The 26,262-nt window shown below is 34.8% G+C and overlaps 1 protein-coding gene across 5 annotated transcripts in view; it reads left to right on the top strand.

Moving 5' to 3' along the window:
• Positions 1 to 26,262, top strand: part of LOC120299991 (ATP-binding cassette sub-family A member 5-like) — a 50,805-nt gene that overhangs the window by 8,934 nt on the left and 15,609 nt on the right. For 3 of the 5 annotated variants that reach the window (XM_039325413.1, XM_039325416.1, XM_039325414.1), the window contains exons 4-25: positions 165 to 369; positions 1,185 to 1,346; positions 1,807 to 1,910; positions 3,114 to 3,343; positions 6,232 to 6,373; positions 8,333 to 8,521; positions 9,705 to 9,852; positions 11,511 to 11,679; positions 12,476 to 12,534; positions 13,664 to 13,774; positions 14,104 to 14,279; positions 14,940 to 15,059; positions 16,795 to 16,933; positions 17,027 to 17,117; positions 18,293 to 18,432; positions 19,777 to 19,896; positions 20,285 to 20,486; positions 22,659 to 22,831; positions 23,255 to 23,385; positions 23,595 to 23,732; positions 24,037 to 24,150; positions 25,384 to 25,554. In XM_039325413.1, the coding sequence (XP_039181347.1) occupies positions 165 to 369; positions 1,185 to 1,346; positions 1,807 to 1,910; positions 3,114 to 3,343; positions 6,232 to 6,373; positions 8,333 to 8,521; positions 9,705 to 9,852; positions 11,511 to 11,679; positions 12,476 to 12,534; positions 13,664 to 13,774; positions 14,104 to 14,279; positions 14,940 to 15,059; positions 16,795 to 16,933; positions 17,027 to 17,117; positions 18,293 to 18,432; positions 19,777 to 19,896; positions 20,285 to 20,486; positions 22,659 to 22,831; positions 23,255 to 23,385; positions 23,595 to 23,732; positions 24,037 to 24,150; positions 25,384 to 25,554 (3,234 nt within the window). Of the gene's footprint in view, positions 1 to 164; positions 370 to 1,184; positions 1,347 to 1,806; positions 1,911 to 3,113; positions 3,344 to 6,231; positions 6,374 to 8,332; positions 8,522 to 9,704; positions 9,853 to 11,510; positions 11,680 to 12,475; positions 12,535 to 13,663; positions 13,775 to 14,103; positions 14,280 to 14,939; positions 15,060 to 16,794; positions 16,934 to 17,026; positions 17,118 to 18,292; positions 18,433 to 19,776; positions 19,897 to 20,284; positions 20,487 to 22,658; positions 22,832 to 23,254; positions 23,386 to 23,594; positions 23,733 to 24,036; positions 24,151 to 25,383; positions 25,555 to 26,262 lie in introns of those variants that run through there. The other 2 variants (XM_039325415.1, XM_039325417.1) reach the window with 2 other exon arrangements.

Consider the following 26,262-nt stretch of genomic DNA (forward strand, 5'->3'; position numbering starts at 1 on the left):
CTTTTCTAATAGGTAGGTTTTAGGCTTCATTTATCTGTGCTTCATTTAAAATATATTTTTGATTATTTTTAAAGCTACGGTTGTGAGTGCTGCACATTACTGCAGATATAATTGAAAAGTACTGTTTTTAATCATTTCTCTTTTTACTTTTTTCATCTATGCAGGAAATCCTCATCCCTCTTTCCTTACTAGGTTTGCTCATTATCATAAGCATGATCCAACCAAACAAAAGACATGGCAGGATGCCAGATGGAGTACTTTATTCTACAAATCGCACAAGTATTTCTGAGTTTATTGTGGGCTACACACCAGTAACTAATGTGACAAGAAAAATCATGCACAAAATGTTTTCAGAATTCTGCCCAGAAGGTAATGAGAATATGTATGGTATTTCATCCTAAATGAAACTGCTTTTATTTTGGAAGTTCCAACCCTTCAATGGCAAATCAATTATGATCCCGGCATGAAAATCTATTTTCTCCTATGTAAACAGAATTTAAAAACTTGCTTTCAAATTTTGGCAATTTAAATATGCAAAAAAAAAAAAGCCCAAAGAAAGAATAGGATGTTCTTTACTGTTCCAAAATAGTATCTAAGCTCATTTAGTGCAAAATTTATGTATAAAAACAGAATGATGCCCTTTTTAAAAATAAGAAGTAGGTTAAATTAGGTAGATTTTTTTAATGTTAACTTTGTTCATATTAAAAAGGAGTATTATTGCATTCTTAGTATTGGTATGTTGCAATTGTAAGAAAAAAAAAAGCTCTCTGAAAGGTTTGGGAAGATTGTAAGTTGAAAAAATGGTGCATTAAGCCTTATAGAAGTTTGTCACTTATTTCAGCTTTTTTAAAATTGAAAATGGTAACTAAAATGATAGCACCACTAAGTTTTGATTGCTTGACTTTGAAAGGGCTAGTGCAAAGTGCTGCATGCATTACACTGGATTCTTACCCCTAATTTACAAGATGTATAAGCTGGATGTTAGATCCTAGGGTTAATAACAGCAGTGCAATATCTTGTGAATATCGTTTGGTTTTTAAGAATGTTTGCAAATGTCATTATCCCTGGTGAGTAAGAACAAATAGAAAAGTTTATTATTTTGCTGGGTTCACAAATGTGTGGAACATTTGAACATATAGTACTGCACTCCTATCACTATAAAATAAGCTTTTAATATTTTGCAGGAAAAGAGGTACAAGAATTTTTAAGTGAACAAGAAATGAAGGAAGCCAGCCTTCTTAGTCCAGAAAAGTTTATAGGTGTAATTTTTAAGGATTCTATGTCCTACCATCTCAGAGTTCCTCAACAAATGATTCCAGTATCTTCAAGCCATTTAGAATCAACAAGTAAGTATAAGTATATAAGATATATACAGTATGTTCTTTAAAAAAAAAATAGAGCACTTATCTTGCCTAATTTTGTGCAATGTTGAAATAGGAATTTATGCTACAAAATTGGATAATAAAACTGTTCAGTAGTGATAGTAGTAGGAGTTATTAGATGTGATTTTAGGTCATGCAAATTATATAAATTCCAATAATTTGGTGAAAGGGATGACATATCAAAGGAGTAAACATACTAAATAGATGCTTTTATATTTCTGGAAATTAGCATTATTGTTGGCCACCATAGATCCATTGGACCATTTGTCCATCTCATCATGACATAGAATAAGGGATATACAGTGAGTTCATAGATTGCTGGGATTTGAATATATAGAATAGAAAAAGCCCAGATTTACTGTAGCATATTTAAACAATTAAAATAAGCTAATATTTTCTTTCATATAATTTGTTTTTTCCATAGCTAGTTGCTCAAAGCCTTCTGAAATGTGTGAAGCCGAAGTATACTGGTACCATGGATTTACAGCATTACAGATCTGCATTGATGCAGCAATTATAGAAGTAAATGTAAAATAATTTAGAATTTTATACACTTGAAGTTTTTAAAAGTACTGATTTTTTTCTTGAATTTTGACAATATATCACATCAGCCACTATTTATTAAAGTGATTAATTGAATAAATTGTAGCTGGTTAAATTCACAATCAATAGTAAGAAAATATGGTTTACAATGGTTTAGATTAAATATCATACTAAACCAAATATACACAAACCACATTAGTACGTAGTGTGAAATATAAACACTGACAGCATTAATTCATACCTGACAGGATATAGCTTAGGATTTCTCCATGAAGAGCAAGGCATTCTCAGACTCTTACAAAACAATTAATAAAACTCACAGTGTTTCAGTTTTTAATGTGAATAATTAATAATGTATCTGTTTCCATTTCCAAAGAAAGAACTGGTCCTATTAAGTTACTGTTATATATAATTTTAATATCTGTATGCTGCTAAAACTCTTTGGTCTGTAACCTTTAGCTGGGCAAAATAGAGCATCATAGGTCAAACATTTTTTAACCAAGATACTTCAAATGGGCTAACTAATCAAGTATGTCCAAAATCTTGGACTCATGACTCTTAGGAATTGAACTTTGACAAATTTTATAAAACATTTTAAAACATAAAAATTATAAAGCATTTTATGATATAATACAAAATGTCCCAAAACTTTTCCTATGGTTATCTATTGATGTTTGACTGTGCTGTACAGTTCCATGTTGCCATCTCCGGGGCATGGCGCGTGTGCCCACAGAGAGGGCTCTGAGTGCCGCCTCTGGCACATGTGCCATAGGTTCACCACCACTGCCCTATGCTTTCCCAGGTCTGTTATTCAGGATTCCCCAACCAGCAGCTGAAGTTAAAAAAAATGAACAGGAACATCAGTTACACTAACTATGATTACATAACTAATGAATGGGCTCAGCCCCACCTCCTGACCCCCAGGCCTAATAAGGTTATACAAGTTGTTGGGGGAGAAGGACAGCACTCTTTCCTTTTTCTATCAATGGAAGGATTACTATCAGTGAAAAAAATGTCTTAGATTTAATTAAACAATTTGCTTTGCCTAACATATAAAACTTAAAAGGATTGTTTCATATCACCATGTTTCAGAGATTCAAGCTTATCTCTGACTTTGAAAACAGAAACAATTTGTAAGACCTCTGGTAATATTCAACTTATTTTAACCTTTCCATTTTTTCCCCTAAGTTTAAGACCAATCATTCCATTTTGAAAGCCCTCGAGGAAACAGAAGTTGTCTTAATGGGGAAATCTGCTGCAGTGGAAATTGATTATTTTTTTCGTGGAGTCATTCTGATTTATTTAGTGATTGCTTTTTCACCATTTGGATATTATTTGACCATCCACATCATGACAGAAAAAGAAAAGAAACTGAAAGAATTTTTGATAGTAATGGGACTTCAAGACACGGCGTTTTGGTATGTGAGTTTATTTAATAAATAAATAATTCAAGGCGATGAAGATACCTAATAGTCCTTCCTCCTCCTATTTTCCCCAATAACAAAAACTCTGTGAGGTGGTTTGGGCTGAGAGAGAGAGGGACTGGCCCAAAGTCACCCAACTGGCATACTGTTTCCCTTTCAAAAATCTCAAACGTAAACTAAAATATCTTCTCCAATATCTTCTCCAATATCTACTTTTCACATGTAGACTGGAACATTAGAGTGTAACAGTTTTTCTTATTAAATATAATGCTCTGGACAATGTTAGTATAACAAAAATAGAATCTGCTTTGAATGAGTATGGATGGATGTACATATTATAGATTGTGTTGTCATATTATTGTTTGTAAGTTATTTCTGTGTTTTTCTCTTTTTTTAAATCTTATCTACTATTTATATTTTTTTCCAAATGCATTAAATAATTTTCAACAACTGGAGTTTCTTTTGTGTGTTTAACTATCAAATGGGAATCAATTCTTTTGAGTTAACAGTTACTGTTTTCTTTTTTGTGTTTATCAAATGGGAATCAATTCTTTTGAGTTAACAGTTACTGTTTTAAAATAATGTTTGTTAACATAGAGTAGATATGGTTAATGATTATATCAATTAAATCTTATTAATGCTATTTAGAACAATATAAAATTCAGACATAGGCCAAAACAGAAAAAAATGTTCAGAAATAGTATTTTAAGAAAAGTAATTTTTTTCTTGAAATGTGATGCTAGATATACTGACATTTTTTTGCTTGTGCAAGGCTGCTAAAGATGATGAGAGAAGCATCCTAATCGGTACTTCAGGTTTTCTTACACAAGAGTATATCATTTTTGAGCATGACTACATTTATTTAACACTATTACCTTCTTTTTACTATATGGCTACACAATCGTATCTACATCTTGTGATGATCACCTCCATACAAAAGCAGCTGTAGCACAGTGCTTAAAGGCAGGAACAACAAAGCATTTATGTTGTAGGACACAATGAGGGATTTTAAAGTGCAGATACTCTTCACCATTTATAATGCCATAATATAATTATCTGTAATTTGAATCAGGCTCATTTAAAACATTGTGGAATAACAAATCCAAAAACTAATTGACCACAGGTTTTCCTGGAATCAGCATCTTTCCAATTTAATTCTTTGCCTAATTTTTTTTCTATATGTCTTTGAACTAGCTATCCAAAGTACATGTAGTATTCGCTTTCCTACTGCCTTGTTTAGCAAAACTTTGAAGTTGTAACAGTTGGAAAAAGAAGCAACTTTGTGATCACTCTTCACATTTATGGCTGTCACAGCATCCCACAGTGACCTAATTACCACTCAGGTGCTTTAAAACTGTCATGCATTTATAACTGTCACAGCATTGGTCATGTGGTTGCCAATCTTCCCAACCAGCTTTCAGTAAGCAAAATTAATGGAGAAGTTGGAAGTGAAATCATAAGTCACAGACATATGATGTCTGACTTAACCATGGTGATTCTCTTAATGATGGTAGCAGAAGTGACATTGTAAAACTGATGTAGTCATGTGATTCTTCATTTAGTGACTGCAGTTTTTAGCAATAGAGTTGCCGATCCCAATTGTGGACTAGCTCTATTGTGCTGATATCTTCAATCCGTGCTGCTAGTTTTCATGAAATCATGAAAACTAAAGCCTAAGCTTCTTTCATCCTCAGTACATGTTTACAATCCCATTCTGATTTATTTCATTTCACCTTTCCCATTTTTTCCGTTTGCTTCCTGCTTCTTCCTTATCCATTTTTTCAGTTCTACAGTTGTTTTTAATGTTAAATTAAATAAAATTTCTATTTTCAAATGCTATTGCTATTTCTATAAAAATTTCAGAGTGCGAATGGAACGAAAGCAGATGAAACAACTTGAGAAGTAGCATTCTGCAGAGTATAGAAGAAATGTTAAACCTAGTTTGACTAATTTGCTGGAGGAACATTTAAGCAACCTTAATCAAATGTAACAAGACCTTAGTTTCAAAGTAACTAGTCACTGAGGGACAAACCAGAGATAATTTAAATATGTTCTTGCACTGATTGTATAATTTTTTAAAAATTAGTTTTCTAAATTGCTGTTGGGTGGCTAATTTTTTTTTCTCGTTAATTGTGTCCGATTCATGGAGATACCTGGACAAGTCCCTGCAGTTTTGTTGGCAAGGTTTTTCAGAAGTACTGGGCCATTGGCTTCTTCCTATGGCTGGGAGAAAGTCACTGGCCCAAGATCACCCATCTGACTTTGTGCCCAAGGCAAAACTAGGACTCAAAGCCTCCCAGTTTTAACCTGATGCCTTAATCCTACACCAAACTGAGTCTGCCCTAATAAATGTAAATATAAATAGAAAAATAAATAGTATCAGCTGGGAAAGGAGGATAAATGGAGAATGACTGGAACCTTATGAGGTAAGGGGAAATCCAGAGGAAAACTCTTTTTGTGGACATAATATTAGCATTGGGAGAAATCTCATATTCAACAGTAATTTTTAGTTGAGTTTTAAAGCAATTTGGAATAGTACAACCTTTTCACTAAAATAATGTTTGTGAATAATTCCTTCATCTAAAAAAACCCATAAGTTAATCTAATATTAATTATTTTCCACCCATTAATAACCATTTCTTAATAGAAAACTATCTTCTTGAGTTTAATTAACCTAATATGTTACAAAAGATACACACAGCAATTATTTTGTGCTGTTATAATATCTGCTACAGTTCTATGTTTTTTCGCTTTATTTATTTCATGTAAGAACTTCTGGAAGTGCTGGCCCTCTTCATTGCCCTGAATATTTTCTTTCAAATTAATAATTTGCACAGGTTACTTTAAATTCATGAAACTTGTTTTGTGCTTCTTTTTTCTAGGCTGTCTTGGGTCTTACTATACTCCAGCCTGATATTTGTTATGTCCTTTCTCATGTCCGTCATTGCAACATTTTCTTCACTTTTTCCTCAAAGTAGCAGCTTTGTGATATTTCTTCTTTTTTTCCTATATGGAATATCCTCTGTAAGTGTGTGTGCATGTGCGTGTGTATGCACTTTTTGTCACTCTGTTGTGGATACTATGTTAACAAGTGTGAGTTCACTTGGCTGTTGATGTTCCTAGGGAATAATTCTAGGATCTTTTCACAAAGGTAGCCAGCAATACATACATTTACATTTGGGATATATATCAGGAACTTGTACAGCTCTGGCATATGCATTGCTGTAAACAACAGCACAGGAAAATGGATAAAAATCCGAATCACCCATAATATTCTGCCACAATGGGAACAGTATTATATTTTTGCTGTGCAATACTCAACAAATAATCGGAAAAGTTGCTTTGAAACATGTGGGAACGAGAATATAGCATATATTCACAACTCAGGAACCCGTGACTGTCTTCTGTGGCTACCACACAATTCTGGGAAAAGCCCTGGCTGTTTCAAAGAAATATAGATAGATCTATATTCACACCCATGTACACTTTGAAACAGCTTTTTGAAATCAATTCCAAAGAATTTCACAGTCGTAAGGATACCGCCCCCTTGCTATGTATTACCTCTTCATGAAAAACCCATTCATTTAAGAAATGAGGATTGCAAAGGATTCAGTAATCTTACAGATAATCTTCGACTAAGGACTGGTCACTTAGTGACCATTTGAAGTTATGATAGACCTTCTCCAAAAGGTACTTACCACCCAATTCTGACAGCTAAGGCCATCACCACCCTGCAGTCATGTGACTGCATTTTGGGACTTGGCAACCAGCCCACATTTACAGCTGTTTGCAGCATCTTATCATCACATTTACAATATTTACTTAAAGTTTTTGGCAAACATGACCCATAGTGAAAAATGGGTTCATTTAACAACTGTGGAATTTGCTTAACAACTGCCACAAAAAAATTGTGTCAGTCATGTGGGTGACCCGCTTTATGACTGTCACTACTTACAACCATGGGCAGGCTCCATTACAGTACTTGGTTGAGAGTTTGTCCAAAATATGAAACAAAGATATCATAGCAATTTACTCATACAGCAAAATGAGTATGATGTATTATTTAAATAGATGCATTTTCTCCCCTTGTAGTACTAGACAGTCAAGCAGGAAAAAGCAAAACAAAATCTGTCACTTATTTTTTTTATCAGACAAATCATAAACGAAATAAACCAAAAACCTAAATCGCATATAATACACATAACATCATAATGTGCTAACATAGCCATATTAAAATTATGTGTGTACAGAAAAGAGTTTAAGCCTTGCTGAACGAAGAACTTCTCCAATAATAACTGCATAGTTATGAAAAAAGCCAGCTATTTCCTCAGGAAAGCTCTTCATTAAAGAGAGTGGGTATCTCAGTGTACAATCCACCTGCACCAGCACTAAGGCTTCTCCATTATCTAAGGAGTGATCTAAGATAGCAGTCCAAGTCTTGCAGTAGGGAGATATTGATTTGATTCTTTCTAAAAAAAAAAAAATCAGTCTTCACATTTTGGCTGCTAGCTAATAACAGTAATGTCTGACGTATAAGAAGTGGAGGAAGCTGAGCTAGAACTTGTACTCAGTTTAAGTTCTGAGTACTGCTCAGTTTAATGTTTTAAATTTATAATCATACCATCCAGAATGAGGAAGTTTTTAATAGTTTAATAATTATTGTGCTCTTTGGAACACAATAATTTTAATGCATAGAAGGCTTGAAAATTCAAATGGGAGGTCGGTCTTACCCTCTTTCAAGGATAAGATATGCATACACAGAAATGTATCTGAAATACCATGCTGTAAACAATGTAGTAGCATTTGCAGGTCATAGGTTGGAGACATTGGCACACTGTACTCTCTGTAGAAAGTTCTGTGTGAAATGTGAGATAGATGTTACTTTTTGTCTTTTGAGATAGGTGGCCGCATATAAAAATCTGATTTTGAAATTTTGAAGTGAGATTTCTTGCACCCTGAAACATGTTTTCTATTTTCCTTTAGATTTCCTTTGCATTTATGCTAACATCACTTTTTAAAAAATCATCAAATGCTGGCTCAGCACAGTATTTTACGACTGTGGCTTTTGGTGCTATAGGTGTGACCATTGTCCTGCTGCAAGACTTCCCAAAATCCTTTGTGTGGTCATTAAGTCCACTGTGTGAGTGCACATTTTTAGTTGGTGTTGCACAGGTTAGTAAAGCATTCTATTGGCTTGTTACTATTATTTGTGACTGTCTGGGCTTTATTCTACTTCAATACATGTCACATATATCCTTGATTCAAACATTCAGCAAATGTAATACTTGTTTGTTAATGGGTTTCTCAATTCAAATGGGTATTTTATTTTTAAAATGAGAAGTATGTTAATCTTGAAAGCTGTGCATTAATTTCATCTTAATTAACATTTGCACAAAGATTTGTGGCTTGGCATTTGATTTCAACAGAAAGAACTAATCTCATATTATAAGCTTTCATACAATATACTGCCAGTATATGTATGACATTATCACAGTGAACCTACTGTTCAGTGGTTTGTATAAGTTTGTATTTCCTCAGATGTAGGATTAGGTTTACATAAGCTATAATATTCACTTTTGATATAAATGTCACTTCCAGTCAGTTTAGTTTCGCTATAAATTCAAGCTGCAAAACTCTTTTTCTTGCTAGTCCCTCTTAGCAGAAAAAATTTCCAATCTGTTTTTTTCTCTCCGCTTAGAGTTCATTTTATGTGCCAGAATCATGATATTAAACCATATATTGAGTTCTCTGGTGAAATTGTTTTTCCCGGCACATTTCTTTAACAGAATGCAGTTGCAGTGGGATGAAGCATATGAGGGAAAATTAGCATAAATTATACGAACAAATTGAAATTATAATCGTAGGCATCTGTGGGAGGGAAAGGGGCCAAGTGGTAGAACTCATATCATGATATCCTGATGTAAATCTTATGACTAGCCTCTTGTATCCAGTTGCAGGACATACATACAAAATGGTGGGATATGTTTCAGCCATGTTTTGTTATCAAAATAGTAGTGGGTGTCTGTGAATGCAGCCTTTCGTTTAAAATAAGAAAGATGTAAAATATAATAGCCTCTTTATTTCATGTTGCTACACTCCCCAATATTCCTTTTGGCTGGCAAGGCCATAATTTCTGTTGTAATGCCAGCTACAAACCAGAGATGAGGAGAGGAGAAAATTTAATGAATGTAGAGGTCTGATTTTCTGAGCATGCATTAGCTTGTAGCTGCTGGTTCCAATCTAAATTAAGTTTGGAGGAGATTTTCCTTTCATTATTCTCTATAATTAGAGTTAGGTAACTTGTTAATTTTTTCTTAACATTTTAATGCAGTGGCACTTTCACATTTGCTTGCAGGTTATACATCTGGAAGATTTTGAACACGGAGCTGTTTTCTCAAATTTAACCCATGGCCCTTATCCACTAATCATTGCTCTTACGCTATTGGCTCTTGATAGCATGCTGTATCTACTTCTAGGGATTTATTTTGATCAGGTGATTCCAGGTATGTTTATTAGAACTGGAAAAGAATGTAAATAGTGAGATATATTCAGTAACCATTTAGATCAGTGGTTCTCAACATTTGTGTGACGGCAACCCCCATCACACAAACATTCTGCGCATGCGCGGCGGCGCCCCATGCGCGATGTGCATGCGCGACACCCCCATGCACGGTGTGCATGCACGGTGCCGCCCCATGCGTGGTGCGCATGCACGGCGCCCCCATGCACGGCGTGCACGCACGGCGCCCCATGTGCGGTGGCGCCCCATGCACGGCGCGCATGCGTGGGGCCCCCCATGCGCGGCGCGCATGTGCGGCGCCGTGAAAAATGGCGACCCCCGAAAAATGGTCGATCGACCTCAAATGGGGTCGTGACCCATAGGTTGAGAACCGCTGATTTAGATACTTACTTAAATAGGGAAGAAGAAATTTTGAATCTGAAACTTGGTCTTAGTGAGACAGCATCTATGGAACCTAACATGTTGTAACATTCATATATGTTACAGAAGCTCAGAATGAAGGCATTACACGTAGTCCTTGACTTACAACCACAATGGAGCCTGCTCATTCAAGCGGTTTTAAGTTTTGATGGTCATAAAGTAGGTCAACACAGGACTGACACGATTTTACAACATTTTTTTTTGTAGCAGTTATTAAGCAAACATCACAGTTGTTAAGAGAATCCATTGTTCATTCTGGGTCATTTTTGCCGAAAACCAGAATTAAATGACATTTTTCAGCAAAATATGACTGCGGGATGCTGTAAACAGCTGTAAAGGTAGGATGGTTGCCAAGCACCAGAAATATGGTCATGTGACTGTTGGGAGGGGGGGCAGTCATCGGAACTTCATAACTGGGTTGTAAGTGTCTTGGAAAGGGTGTCCATCTTAACTTCAGATGATCACTAAGTGATCAGTTGCAACCTGATGATGCTTTACATATACAGTGAACTACTTTACAAATTGTGCTAATCCATGGTATATTAAACCTTAAGCGTTCAAATGTATAGATCAAGATAACAGTTTATGGGCTGCATAAGGCAACATAGAGTCATACTATATAAATTGTATAGACATGTGAGTAGTTGTACATGCTCTTTGCCCACATTTTATAAGACTGAGTGCTATATCTCTAATTGACAAATGAAGAAAATGCCCTTAGGCACATGTGAATCTGGAACTCCAATCATTAATCATATATCTAGTTCAGGATCAAATGAAGATGTACCTCATTCAGGGTAAACCATTTAAAATAATTTCTTGTGTTTTTATTAAGTACTGAAATAAATCCGATCATTAAAATCACATCTGTTGACAACTAAATGGACTATTGTACTATTTTTGCTGGCAAGCCTTGACAATATATATACTTTGGATCTTTTCTTTGTCTTAAATAGGAACAACATTTTCAGATTGCTTTTATACTTGATCTTGCTTATAACTACTAGTTTTGCACACTTAAAAAAGGAATAAATTTGTGAAAAAAATAGAGTAGTGCTCAAAAATGAAACGGTGTAGGTTGGTGGGAGAAATGAGGTCTTGATCAACTGGAGCATTTCCTTTCACTGTTGTATACATAGTGTAAGACCACCTTTTTGAACTGTCCCAGTACTCCAAAATATTTAATATTTACCCTTTTATATATGGGTACTTTATTTCCAGGAGCATATGGATTGCGACGGAGTTTTTTCTTCTTTTTAAAGCCCTCATTTTGGATTAAAAAAACAAGAAATTATGAAGAATTGTATGAGAGCTGTAGTAATGAACACGTAGATTTCACTCAGGTCATTGAACCTATACCTTCTGAATTTAGGGGAAAAGAAGCTATCAGGTATGATAGATTAATTTTGATTAAATTTAAATTGATTAAATGTAAATACCATGATGTCAATTAAGATATATTTTGTATGAGAAAGTAACAGGGTAATTTGTTTATGCAGCCACAAATAAAGTGTAAAGTTAATTGAATACAGTTTTTCTTTTTAAAGTTCAGGAATGTGGAAAATAAATAACTTCCATTTAAATATTATATGATAATTTTCATGGCATGTGAAGTTATTTTGTGTGTGTTCTTTATAGGGCTGTGGTGATTTATAGCCCAAGGGAAAACAATCCATACTGGACAATGGCATTGGTTTCCATACCCTTTTACTACAACACCATAAAAAGCATTTGTATGTCAGCCATCAAGGTAGACCAGATCAAGAAAGAGACTTTCATGCATGTCTCGTCATATCTCATCTTGTATCAGAAATGCAGGAACTAGAAAGGAAAAAATTATTAATTTAAATTTAAAAAGATTAAAACTTTAGTAAAAACATAAATTTATATCGTTCTAGTCCAATGCCAGGCCACATTGATAGCAGGGATATTTCCAAGCAGCAATTATTTTGTGTGCATGTCGTTTCCAAGGGGCATTGTAAAAAATGGATAGTTGTTTGAATGACGCCAAATTCTCAGTAAATATCTTTGTCCTCTGGGAGAAACCTCCATTTTTTCATGTCGTCTTTAGTTCTAGCCAAACCAGCTAAACATCATGCACGTAAAAATTACAATGTAGAATGTAACTCTGATTTCTTAAAAATTGTATCTTCTTAAAAACTGCATCTGCCTGTCTTTTTTTTTAGAATCAGCCATATTGAGAAATCTTTTGTTAAAAAGGATGAAATTGTGGAGGCTTTGAAAAGTAAGAGTGTTTAATTTTCAATAATCTGTGACATTAGAATTCTTGCACTTTTTTTGTTAACAATCGTGATTTTTTAATTCTTCAAGGACTTTAATTATGTTCAGTATATAAAATGTTCTTTCAATGACATTATAAATGGGTTTAGTATGGATTAGACCCCAAGGTTCTCAAGGAACTGGCAGATGTGATCTCAGAACCACTGAACTACCGTACTTTCCGGCGTATAAGATGACTTTCGCAAGTGTTAAACTCGGTGCCGAAGTTGGGGGTCGTGTTATACACCGAGTCGTCTTATACGCTGGAAATTACGGTAGTTTCCGGCATATAAGATGACTTTCTAGGCATGCGACTCAGCACCGAAGATGGGGGTTGTCTTATACACCAGGTCATCTTATCCGTCGGAATATACGATATATTTTTCAAAGATCCTGGAGCACAGAGGAACTACCAGAGGACTGGAAAAGAACTGATGTAGTTTCCATCTTCAAAAAAGGGGAAAAAATGGATCCAGGAAACTACAGACCTATCAGCCTGACCTCAATACATGGGAAGATTCTGAAAAAGATAATCAAGCAATGAACCAGTGAACACCTAAGGCAAACAAAGTCATAACAAAAGCCAACACGGGTTTGTCAAAAATAGATCATGCCAGACAAATCTTATTGCATTCTTTGACCAGATGACAACATTAGTGGACCAGAGGAATGCTGTGGATATAATTTACTTGATCTAATATCTCAGGGGTTGCCTCAAAGAAGAGGGAGTCAAGCTATTCTCCAAAGCACCTGAAGGCAGGACACAAAGCAACGGATGGAAACTAACCAAAGAGAGAAGCAACCTAGAACTAAGGAGAAATTTCCCGACAGTTGGAACAATTAACCAGTGGAACAACCTGCCTCCAGAAGCAGTGAATGCTCCAACATTGGAAGTTTTTAAGAAGAGACTGGACAGCCATTTCTCCGAAATGCTATAGGGTTTTCTGCCTGAGCAGGGGATTGGACTAGATGATCTCCAAGGTCCCTTCCAACTATTATTATTATTGTTGTTGTTGTTGTTGCTGTTGTTGTTATTGTAGCAATGCTTATTGATATACTTAATTCCCCCCACTAATTATTTTAACTTTTAATAGATTTATCCTTCGACATATATGAAGGTCAGATCACAGCATTACTTGGACACAGTGGAACAGGCAAAACAACTTTGATGAATATTCTTTGTGGATTGTGTCCACCTTCTGATGGTATATATTGTTAAAATGTTTTCATTTTTCTTTTTTTATGCCCACTTTTTTTTAATCATGCCCATTAAAAGTCCCTTTGCCATTCTATACTGTATGTATGTAAAATACTTAAGATATACAATCCCATTCCCCTTTTATGTATGTGTAAATTGTGTACAGTGTGTCAACTACGAATGCACAAAGCTTCATTTGGATTTCATGAGCATTTTCTTCTGAATGTTTCTCTCAATTAGTTTTTAATGTATTATAATAGCTATACCTATTTCACTGTGTTCTGTCTGTTGTTAGCCATATGATTATTTCCTCTTTTCTCTATTTTTATAAATTAGGTTTTGCATCAATATATGGATATCAAGTTTCTGAAATAGATGAAATGCTAGATGTAAGAAAGATGATGGGAGTTTGCCAACAGATAGATATTTTTTTTGATGTATTAACTGTGGAAGAGAATCTATCAATAATTGCCTCTGTTAAAGGGATACCTCCCAATGATGTAATACAAGAGGTGAGTCAATTAAATACCATTTGTATTCAATGCCCACTGTTATCATTTTGATCAAATAAAATGACTAAGAATGTTTTTTGCAGCAAGGCTATATATAATCCATCATAACATTCATCAAGCCTAAGTTGATTAAAATATGTACCTTTTGAAAATGTTAACATATATATACTTGGATTAGTAAAATAGTTTTTTATGCTAAAGACAACACGGAATTAGAATGTAGAACAATTTTGTAAGTTAAATTTGAAATGATTAATTTCATAATATTTTCCTTCATTTCAAGAAATTTTGTAAGATAGGAAAGCAATAAGGAAACCTCTTTTAAAATTTTTTGTATTTAACAAGTTTTTTTTATCTATGCTTATGTGTGCACATATACATGTATAAGTTTTACGTCTCAAAATTTCTTCCCGTGAATCTCTGGTGGAAGGGATAACACTTGACTGAGCTGTTCAGCTGATTGCTGGGAGTGAGAAGGTGTTAAGCTATTATGATTGTTCTTAATATTGTCAATTTTTAACTGCCTAGAATCTAGATTGAATTGGGCAGTATACAAGCTTCTATAATTAATAAACATAATAATACATAATATTTTATTATAGTACACACAATATATACATAATAAACATAATTAAAACTTTTTCTTCTGGATTTTGTAAGGTTCAGAATGTTTTATTAGACTTGGATATGCAGTTCTTTAAAGATAATCAAGCAAAAATCTTGAGTGGAGGCCAAAAAAGGAAGCTGTCAGTTGGATTTGCAGTTCTTGGAGATCCAAAGGTAAATGCCAAAAGGACAATGATCTCCCTCTCCCCCCCCCCCTCATTTTCCTTCTCTACTAGTTTAGGTAGTTAGGTAGCTTAGTTGATTAAATTACCATCATTACCTTAGTACATTTTTTTCTCCCGAAATTTACTCGGATGATTACAGTACATTACTCCAGCAATTTGAGGCTAGAATGGGACAATTCACTGCAGCAAAGTTACCATGGCCAACTTGTTGCAGGCCAACTCAACAATTCAGTTTAAGTATTTAAAATAATTTGTAAAGTATTCTAATTTTTATCATTCACATTTCATTTTGTCTCCCCCTTTTCATCCTTTCTTTAATTATTCTATTCCACCATTTCTTTAATATTAGTGTAACTTTTGTCCCATAGTAGTTGTGCCACGGTGAATTGGCGTAGTGAGTTGGCTGTGGCAGGTTGGCCACAGCAAGTTGGCCACTGCGAGTTGGCTGTGGCAATTTGTCTTGGACCCATCAGAGGCCTGCTGATCAGACATATATAGAAATTGATCAATTGATTGAATAAACTAAAAAATACAGTGCCGAGAGATCAGTCTCATTTTTGCCCTATTTCAACTCTGTGGAGAAATTCCAAAATTCATTATGCAGTGCGGCTCATAACCACATTGGCATTGCTTATGGTTCTGAGAAGAATAAAAGGAACTCATGGTACTGTGAGCAACTCCAGTATTGGCTGGGGCTTGTCCCGATACTGAAATATTCAAAGGAAGCCAAAACCTAAATAGGAATTGAATTGAGAATAGTTGCATCATTTGATTTGTATTGTTTTGAGACTGCTTCCAAAATTCTCAGATTCCTTTCCTGGAAATCTTGTATTGAATAATGTCAACAGATGTGGAATTAATAACATTGTAATTAGTGGGGGACAAGGTGGGATTTGCCAGTTGCTTTCACAGATCAAAAAAGTGGGAAACACAGGATCACGGGAATTATCTAATGAAAAGATATAGTAGCTTATAGTTTCCTCTGAATACCTTGTGAGGCAAGTTACCTCAGTCTGGAAAAGGTGACTTGCTGCTACAATTACAGGACTGCAAAAGCAATGTAAATCTTAAGTGTGGATATGCTCACAGTAGAAATACTTTGTTACAACTGATATAAAGTTATATTAGAGTAAACTGTAGAATGATCCTCGACTTACAACCATTTGTTTAGTGACTGTTCAACAGCATTGAAAAAAGTGCCTCATGACTGGTTTTCACATTTACGACCAACATTCCCAGGGTCGCATGATCAAAATTCGGACACTTGGCAACTATTATATATTTATGACAGTTGCATTGTCCCAGAGTCAATGAGGATATCAGATTCGCTTCACAACCATATTGCTAACGTAACAACTGCAGTGATTCACTTAACAACTGTAGCAAGAAAGGCCGTAAAATGTGGCAAAATTCAGTTAAAAACTAGCTACAGAAATTGTGGATTCAATTATGGTCATAAATTGAGGACTACCTGTGTGATTTTTATTGTGAATTCCAAATTAGGAGTGTCACCTTTGAATGACATTAATTTATAAAACTTCATATTTACTTTGGTCATTGTTTCCTTATAATGGTTATATCTTTATCCTACCACATATAGTTTTGTGATCATATCACATGTTTTGAGAGAAAGTAATAATAAAGTTAATGAAGATTATTTTTGTTGTGTTCAAAATGATGAGGATGAGGATGATATGTGTGTGTTTTTACGTATATTTATTTAGGTATTGCTGTTAGATGAGCCAACAATTGGTATGGATCCATGCTCGCGGCAAACTGTTTGGAACCTCTTGAAAAACAGAAAAGCCAATTCTGTGACAGTATTCAGTACCCATTTCATGGATGAAGCAGACATTGTTGCAGGCATGTTCAGAGATATGCACCCCATAACTACAGCAGTTATTCCTTGATGGTTACTATCTACAAAAGAATAACTGAAGATATTCTTGTTTCTAGATCGGAAAGCTGTGATTTCTCGAGGAATGCTGAAATGTCTTGGCTCCTCTCTCTTCCTTAAGACAAAATGGGGAATTGGCTATCGTTTGAGGTATTATTAGCTTCCCTGTCTATTTCAAATAAATTTTACTAACTACCGTACATTATTTGTACCTAAGCTTTATAAAGTCTTTCTGAACCATCATAATTTTATTTCACAAAAGAGAGGGTTGAAATATAGGAAGAGTGTAAGTTACATAACAATTGATTATTTGAGAGGGCAATAATGATGAGCAAACCTAGTAAAAAAGGCAAGTTGTAACTGAGCCTGAAAACCCATGAATAGTGAGCAGCCTATAAACATTTGAAATAATTAAAATTAAAACGCTTTAGATTTTAGATAGCTCATAATGCTGCTTTCTCGGTTGCAAATATGAAGTAGTTGCCATTGTATGAATGGCACATATAATAGTAAATTATCTGAATAAATTTATTAAATATTCAAGTAATCAAATATGAATAAATGAGAACATATCTGCCTTCTTGAAGTTTAACATTTTTGTACTGTTTCTATAATGGAATGTTTGTAGTTAAAAAATAATGCCTACTTTTCAGTACAATGATATCAAAACAAAAACAGTAGAGGAAAACTATCAATTGTTTACTTGTTAGGAGCCTTCAAACAGATTTGCTATAATGAAGAAATGAACATTTTTCAGAGACTCTGACCAAGTAGCTCCAGCACACAATTTGTAGCACTTCAACATGTTTATTTATTTATTAAACTCAAAAGGTAGCTCTGGGTGGCTTACAATATTTAAAAATCCAGAACATAAAACTCCATAAAAACCCCATCCCATCCCCTCATGTCAGCAGCAGCACAATCAAATCACTTGATCATTCCATTTGGCCCAGGGCTGCTGACAAAATCACATGTTTAGTCTTTGGGGAAGCAACAAGATACAGGTCAGTTGTACTTCCAGGGAAACGATGTTCCACAGAGAAAGGGACACCCACAAGAAACTTCAACACATCTACTATAGATCCTATCTATCAGGCCCAAGAACGAAGAACAACATATGGAGTTATTTCTGAATATTTTTCTTTATTGTTGTTCACTTGTAGACTAAAGCAACTAGATAGCATAACTAAACATATATTCTATGAACTAGGGAGAATCCTAGCACACGTTCTCTATTATAATCTTGTTTGTAATGTTTAAAAAGAATGAGATCCACGGTGTAGCAACAATGCTTTCATCCCTGCCATGTGTTTATTCTTCTTTAGTATGCAGATAGACAGGTATTGTAACACAGAAGGTACAGCATTCTTGATCAGGCAGCATATCCCTGGAGCCAGTCTGCTAAAGGAGACTGAAGAGCAACTTGTCTATGCCTTGCCATATAAAGATACAGACAGGTTTTCAGGTACAGCCTTTCTCTTTTTCTCCACTGAAAATTGGAAGTTGATGGTATAGGTTTCCTCAGTAAAATCTGAGGAAACAAACGGTGGGGCTGGACATAACAGCAAGCACCACACTAGCTGCTGAGTGTTTTGAAATCGGAGCAGTCTGGGAGAGTGCTGGTACAGTTGTGAGGGGCAGCTGTGGTTGATTAGTCCTGGATGGGGTAGTACAGTAGTTCCCATTCAGGACTGATGTACAGTCTGTGGATTTCTTCAACCTCCAGCTTCTGCTCAAAGAGCAGTGACAGCTGTGACAGGAAGGTCTTTGAAGAGATTCATTTCAGGCACCAGCTGTGCCCATTCCTAGATGAGGGGATTCTAGACCAGCATGCGCACACACGCATGAGAGAAAAGAAGACTTTGGGACATGGTTTCATGTTCATTCAAGCTTCTCTATGCCAAAAGCTTTTGCAAAGGGATGGAAGGCCTGAAGCAGGTGAGATTGGTACCCAAAGCCTTTCATCTGGAGGTGTTTCCCAACCATTACTTCTCAGGATCCAGGAAACACAGCTCTTTAGTTGTAGTACTTATCTTCTGGAATAGCAATCCTCCCCCACCGCTAGATTCATATGATGAATACCCTGGTGATATTTGATAAATCTTTGAAAACATAGCTGTTCCCCAATCCTTGATTTAGCAGGAGGGTATTGAGCCCCTACAGGATATTATTTCCTTGAAGAACTGCATTTTCTGGATGCATTATGGTTTCTGTTTCCTATTGTTCATTCTTTTTTTTTTAAAGGAAGTACAGGTAGTTCTAAACTTACAATCACAACTGAGCCCAAAGTTTCCATTGCTAAGTAAGGCAGCTGTTAAGTGAATTCTTGCCACAGCTGTTAAGTGAATCATAGCAGTTATTAAGTTAGTAGCACGCTTGTAAAGTTAATCTGGCTTCCCCCATTGATTTTGCTTGTCAGAGGGTCACAAAAAGTGATCCCACGATCCCAGGACACTGCAACCATCATAAATATGAGCAAGTTGCCAAGCGTCTGAATTTTGATCATCTGATCATGGGGATGTTGCAATGGTCGTAAGTGTGAAAAACGGTTGTAAGTCACTTTTTCCAGTGCCGTTGTAACATGGAACGTTCACTAAACGAATAATTGTAAGTCGAGGATTATCTGTAAGACATTCAGAGTCTGATAGAATTAGCCCAACTCTAAATCTAAGCAGTAAATAATCTGAAAAAGCATCCAAAAGGCATTCTTTCTACTTTTATACGGAAGAAAGTGATTATGGCTCCTCTTAAAGAATAGCGCTCAAAGTTCTTTTGGAAATCATTCCTCTTCCTCTTCCACTCCCTCTAGCACTCTTTGCTGATCTAGATACTCATTCTCATTTGGGTGTTATTTCTTACGGCCTTTCTACCTCAACCTTAGAAGATGTGTTTTTCAAACTGGAAGTTGAAGCAGAGACTGACCAACAGGGTAAGAATCAGTTATATACCTTCATGTGGTATTTATCATATGATGAAATTATTAAAGATACATTTCATTTTAGTATGATTTGTAATTTGGGGATTACTGTACAAAAATACATTCTTTAAAAAATTTACAGTAGAAGATGATTAAAACTCCAAGAAAATCATAATATATTTATTTCTGAGAATTGTGCCTTAAAAAGTATATGTATGTGGACGCGTGTATTTCCTTCTCCCATGAATAGTGGTAATGTTCTCAAAAATATCATTTAGCATGTGCTGATATATTCAGTTAATTATGAAATGTTTCTAACAAGGTGACGCCATGAGTTATAGAGCTAGTTGGAAAAGATAAATTTAAAAACATTTACATTTCTTTTTCCTTTGTTTCCCAGATTTTGGTGTTTTTAACTCACAGCAAGCTGAAGACAAAACGAATAGGAATTCTGATGATGAACTAGAGCAAAGTCTGTTAATGCTATCTATGACAAAATCTAGTGCAGTAAACAACAAGTCTCTTTGGAGAAAGCAGGTCCTTGTGATTGCAAAGGTTCATTTTCGTAGTTTTAATCGTGACGTTAAATCAATGTCAGAAGTGTAAGTATCTTCACATTGGGTTTCCTCCACATTTTGGAAAATGTTTGATTGGTATGAAAAATATAAATAAGAAACTTTGTTCTTAACTGGCTGATCATACTAGTTCCCAAAAGTATATGTAACTTGTTGAAAATAACAATACAATTTGTGATTTTAAATTTAGGAAATTTCTCACTGAGGGTTTACATATGTGGAAAACTGAGTTGGCTGGGAGATGGGCAGACCTGAGGCAGTAAGGTCTATTACTAATAAACTGAGCAACATAGGTTACTTAACTTTGGAATTTTAAGTGTCTAGAAGCTGGAAGGCTGGAATTAGAGATAAAAGAAATGGACACCAATTCTCATAACATTCAGAAATTTTAGCTGCAAATATGCCAGAAAGTAATTTATGTTCTCCCAAAGATGCTTTTTCAAGAGGCAACTGGATTTTCTTGTTTTTCTTTGAAGATGTTTCGCTTCTCATCCAAGGAGCTTCTTCAGCTCTGACTGGATGGTGGGGAATGGGAAGATTTATACTCCTGCAGACAGCTGGCCATTTGCATTCTTTTAATGAGTCATTAAAGCTACCTGGAGGTTTATCTATGTCTTCAGGGTCACATGAGTAGTGCAAATGGGTGTGGAGTCTTCTTGGAACTGTTGAAAGGACTGTGTTGTAGACTGGAGATAGATGATGTCAGATCCCTCCCCCTCTGTTGAGAGAAGGCTGTTCAGTTTTGACATAGATGGCCTCGCTAAAAGAATGCAGTCAGAGCTGAAGAAGCTTCTTGGGTGAGAAGCGAAACGTCTTCAAAGAAAAACAAGAAAGTCCAGTTGCCTCGTGAAAAAGCATCTATGATCTGGATGACTGAGAATCTCCATAGATAATTTATGTTCAAAACGCAAATATTGTTTTGGGGAAACAATTTTTAAGGTACTTCAAGAAATGAAACATGTAGATTTGTGGCAAAGTTTTTCAAGTTTCATGAAAAATGTGAGCAAGTTTCAGTGTAGTATATAATTCAGCCAGTCATATTTCCAGGGATGATTTCTTCACCCACCCATTTTAGTCTGAATATTTTTTATAGGTGCCTAGATTTCAAGCTGGCACAAGCTGATTTTTTTAAAATAAGAGATATCAGTAATGTTGTAATGAACTGTGATATTTATATAAGAACAGAAATCTATTGATATGGCATTTCATTAGACAATTTATTTTATCTGCAAATTCCTTTATCTCAGGTTTGCACATAATAGTTGCCAATAGGCCTTAGATTCGAGGGTTAGACAAATGGTAAGATTTTCTTTATTGCACCAAAATGCAATAATGTTTGCTTAATTGAAATAGTACTTGGAGCCTTTCATTTGACAGCTTCTTCTGTGAATGTAATGAAGAATGGGTTGGAGGCACATTGTAACTTATTTCCAGTGGATCACCTGATATGCAGGTTAGGGTGATCTTTTTAATCGTGCACCAATAAAATTCAATCAAAATCCATTTTTAATCAGAGATCATTTTAGGACTATACATGTGGACCAGCATTTATATCTAATGTGTAGTCTGTACAAACTGTACTGCTGTAATTCATGCTAAGCACTGTATTTAGAATGTTTTCCTCACTAATAAAAGAATTTGTCCAGGGAACATACTTGCAAGCATATTGGACCTCTCTAATTTATTTATTTTTAAATTAGGGACCTCCCTAGTTTATTTTTGCAACTAAAACTGCAACTTTTCTAAGATGATATAATTACACTTTTATGTCTTTTCCTCTTTATTTACTCTCCCACTCTTGTAAACTGTTCTTTCTCTGCCTTTATCCCACTATGAGTTTTTATTCCATTGAAAAAATTCTGCATTACTCCTTTCATTTATTTCTTTTGTGTCCCATTGTTCACATTTAATTTTCCTTCTCTATATGATTTTCAAAACTATCTCAGATGAAATTAAGGTTATTTAAAATTTATTTTTCTGAAAAAGTGCAAAATCAGAATAATTTACTGTTCAGCAGTGATGCATTCAGATGGGTTTAGTATATGTTTGTGCTTAGCAAATTTAATATAGATAGATGGATTGTGGGTTTTTTTAATAATAGGAAGAAAATTCAACTCCAGATTGAAGTTAGTCCACTTTTATTCTAAAGGACAGCAATTTTTAAATGTAATTTGACTCAACTTTTTTTTTCTCTTAAAGGTTAGCGCTATTCCTAGTATTTCTTTGTGTTGAGTTTTTTATGTTTCACATGTATCAAGAATACTTGAAAAATGCTACAGCTCCTATCAAACTCTCTCCAGATTTATACTTTCTTAAACCAAATGAGACTCATCATAAATATAAAACCAGCCTTCTTATTCAAAACTATACTGGTAAGTAATAGGAAGCACCACTATTTTCCCCCAGTTTTTTCTTCTACTCCTTTTAATTTCTATTATTATTGTTATATTTTAATATAATATACATACTGGAAATCAATTGAAAGAATATTTTTTATACATGGCCTGAATTTTTCAATTTATTGAAACTAGAGAAAGCAATCTTTTTGCAGCCAAACTTTTCTTTTTTTCCTGGCATCCAAGAGCTCTAGAAGTGATGTGAGAATGAAGTGATAGACTTCCGCATTGTAACTGCAGCTCCATACATTCAACAAGAATATATATGAACTGCTTTTTCCATTGCATGAAGGGGCAAGTACAATGTAACCATTACATTCATTTGAATGTGGAGAGAGATTATTGGAATGACACAGACTTGTTAATGATCACTATCTTCCTTAATTCATTATCTTCTAGGTGTAAACATTGATGACGTGATCATAAACCCACTTCAGAGCCAGAATATACTGACAGAAATGTTCAATGGCAGTGATTATGTATCAGTTTCTCCTCACAATGCAGCATTAAATGTAGTTGATGTAAGCAAGGTGAGAAAATACATAACTTATGTTTAACAGCTGGCAACGCACGGTCTTGAACAGTTTATTTAGAACATAAGAAATTTTGCTAAAAACCAGTAATTCTATCCAATATACTATTCTGATTGAATTTAGTTTTGTTTCAACTGGGGCAAAGCTGATAGGTGTTGCTACTTTGGATTTGTAGCTAATAAGTTAAATCTTTATTGTTTTTGCAGAACTATATCTTTAAAGTTGCTTTTAACCGAACCATGCTACATTCTTTACCTCTTATGATGAATATCATTAGTAATTTGTACCTACACAATTTAAATGTAACTGAAAGCATCCATGTCTGGATTAGCTCTTTCATTCAAGTAAGTAAATGCAAACTCAAATGTTGATATAATAAAATGAAATGATAGACAGACTTCCTGTGTAAACAGATATTTAAGACATGTTATATTTCTTTTGCATTGTTTATTTGTACAATTTGTGAGTCACAAAATGAAATACAGCCAATTTGTCATTTCCCTTTCTGGTCTTCTAGTGCTTTTTGTTTTCTCATTTTTAGACAAGCTGGAATAAAATATATTGAACCAGTGGTAAACATCTGAATGTAAATTATGTGTCATTTTAAGTTTTCATCTATTTTCTATTATTAACATCTTTATTTTTCAGGAAATTAATGATAGAAGTTTCATAATGGTGATGATTGTTCAATGTTTGACAGTAGGCGTCACCATGACTGGATTACCTTCATATTTTACCATGGAGAATGCAGAAAATCATAGGGTAACTTTACATTAAATCATTTTTTAAAAAAGAGGAGAAGCAAAAAAAATCCATGTATTAGTATAAAGCAGTGATCCCCAACCTTTCTGGCTTAGCGGACTGGCAGGGAGGGAGAGAAGGGACTGTTCCATGCAAGTGGCAAGCGCTCGCTTGTGCAAATGGAGCTGTGTGAGTGCCCACCGCTCCCACAAGCGAAGCTCACCCACCGCTCCACTACCGTCCACAGCCCGGTGGTTGGGGGACCCCTGGTCTAAAGCATGATTTGTCTGCTGACATTTATATTCAATGTATAAACAGATGTTGGGTAAATATTTGAATTTATTTCAATATTTGAACCTATTTTAATCTGAAACTCATAAATTATTTTAAAAACCATTCCCTGCCTCTGTTACCGCTCCCACTTTTTGGAACAACTTTTTCCCTTAGAGATTTGGTTAGCCTAACCCTGCCTGCCTTTTGGAAGGCATTAAAGACCTGTTATTTTTGTCCAGACATTGACTATAAGAATAGGGTACCTGACTGGATGAGCTTTTCCCCATATTTAAGAATTTGTATGTTGCTCCTTTGGGTTCTATTTTCATATTTCATTTTTAATGTACCTTTAATTAATCTGTTACTGATAATGAAAGTTGGCTTGAGTCATGCTGAGTAGGATGGCTATATAAAGTGATTAAATCAATCAATATTTAACCACATTTATAATTCAAAGTATAGCAAATAGCATACATCTATGCCTGAGGCCAACCTGAATAAAAAGGCCAATCTAATACACACATATACAAACACACATACAAAAATAAATAAGTAAATAAATAAATACATAAAAAGGGCAATCTAGATTGGCAGATAAAGCAGAGAGATAAGCAAATCAGATTAGATCAAAAGTTAGACATATTAAGTGCTACATTGCAAAGAGGCAGAGTCACCTTGAAAAAAATGTTAAAAACTGAGAACCAGCAAACATTTAAACTGATTAAATATTAATGTATATTGGATGATTTAACTTTGCAGTTTTAGCACACATGTATTTACCATTATTCTTGCCCTTGCTAATCTGAATCCTGAGTTTAAAAGCAAACATAAAGAACCCCACTAAAAATTTATTATTTCATACATCGGCATCATCTCCTTCCTGATGCATTCTTCATCCAGTCCTGAATTGTGATAACCGTTGTTAGATTTGTTCCAATATGCTGTATCAAATACACATTTTAACCAATTTATTTTTTGCAGATTAAAGCTTATACCCAACTTAAGTTGTCTGGCCTTTATCCAACTGCTTATTGGTGTGGACAAGCATTAGTCGACATTCCTTTATATTACATTATTCTTCTTGTCATGACCGGGATCTTATTTGGTGTTTATCATGAAATTATTTTTTCCCCAATGAAGATCTTTGCTGTAGTAAGTCTTCCTATTTTCAAACAATTGTTCTTTGGCTTTTCTTCAGTTTATTTCCACTTACCACTTAGTCAGCTCATTTCCACTTACTTATAATACACTCAGATCTTGTATTATATTGTTCTCCTCCCGTTTAAAAAATGCCCATCCCTGGGAAAGCACTATTTTAGCAAAAACACCCGGTCTTCAGTTTGAAACAGTTGTATTAAATGAAAATCTATTGTTTCAATTATTCCGGATATGTTTCAAGCACAAAGTGCTTCCAAAACAACCAAAACAACCCGTTTCAAATGCAGTACTTCACTCAGAAAAGATTATTCTGAACTTTAAAAAAGTTACAAATTTAAAACAGTTCTGAATTCAAAAATTGCACAGCTTTTAATGGCTTCAGCTTCTCACTATTTTTATCTTTCAGGATAATTTGTAAAAAAAACTGAAAAAATGTGTAAAATTATGTATGAAGCTGCCTCTTTCATTTCTCTGTGACCTACTCTGGCATGTTTGGGGGTGAGGGAATGTACAATAAAGGAACAGTTGAAGTACCCTAAAGTGGAAAATCAGTGTATATGACTGAGGGCAGGGGTTCCTCCATAACACAGGAAGAAGCTTAGTCTGCCTTCTAACTAAAAAGGTAAAATTAACCCTTTCCTATAGAATCCATCTTCCAGTGACCAGAAAGAGATCATTCTGTATGAGTAGACCTAAATGAAA

This window comes from Crotalus tigris, unplaced genomic scaffold (genome assembly GCF_016545835.1).
Source record: "Crotalus tigris isolate CLP2741 ecotype Arizona unplaced genomic scaffold, ASM1654583v1 scf7180000024337.5909745, whole genome shotgun sequence".
Lineage (NCBI taxonomy): Eukaryota > Metazoa > Chordata > Lepidosauria > Squamata > Viperidae > Crotalus > Crotalus tigris.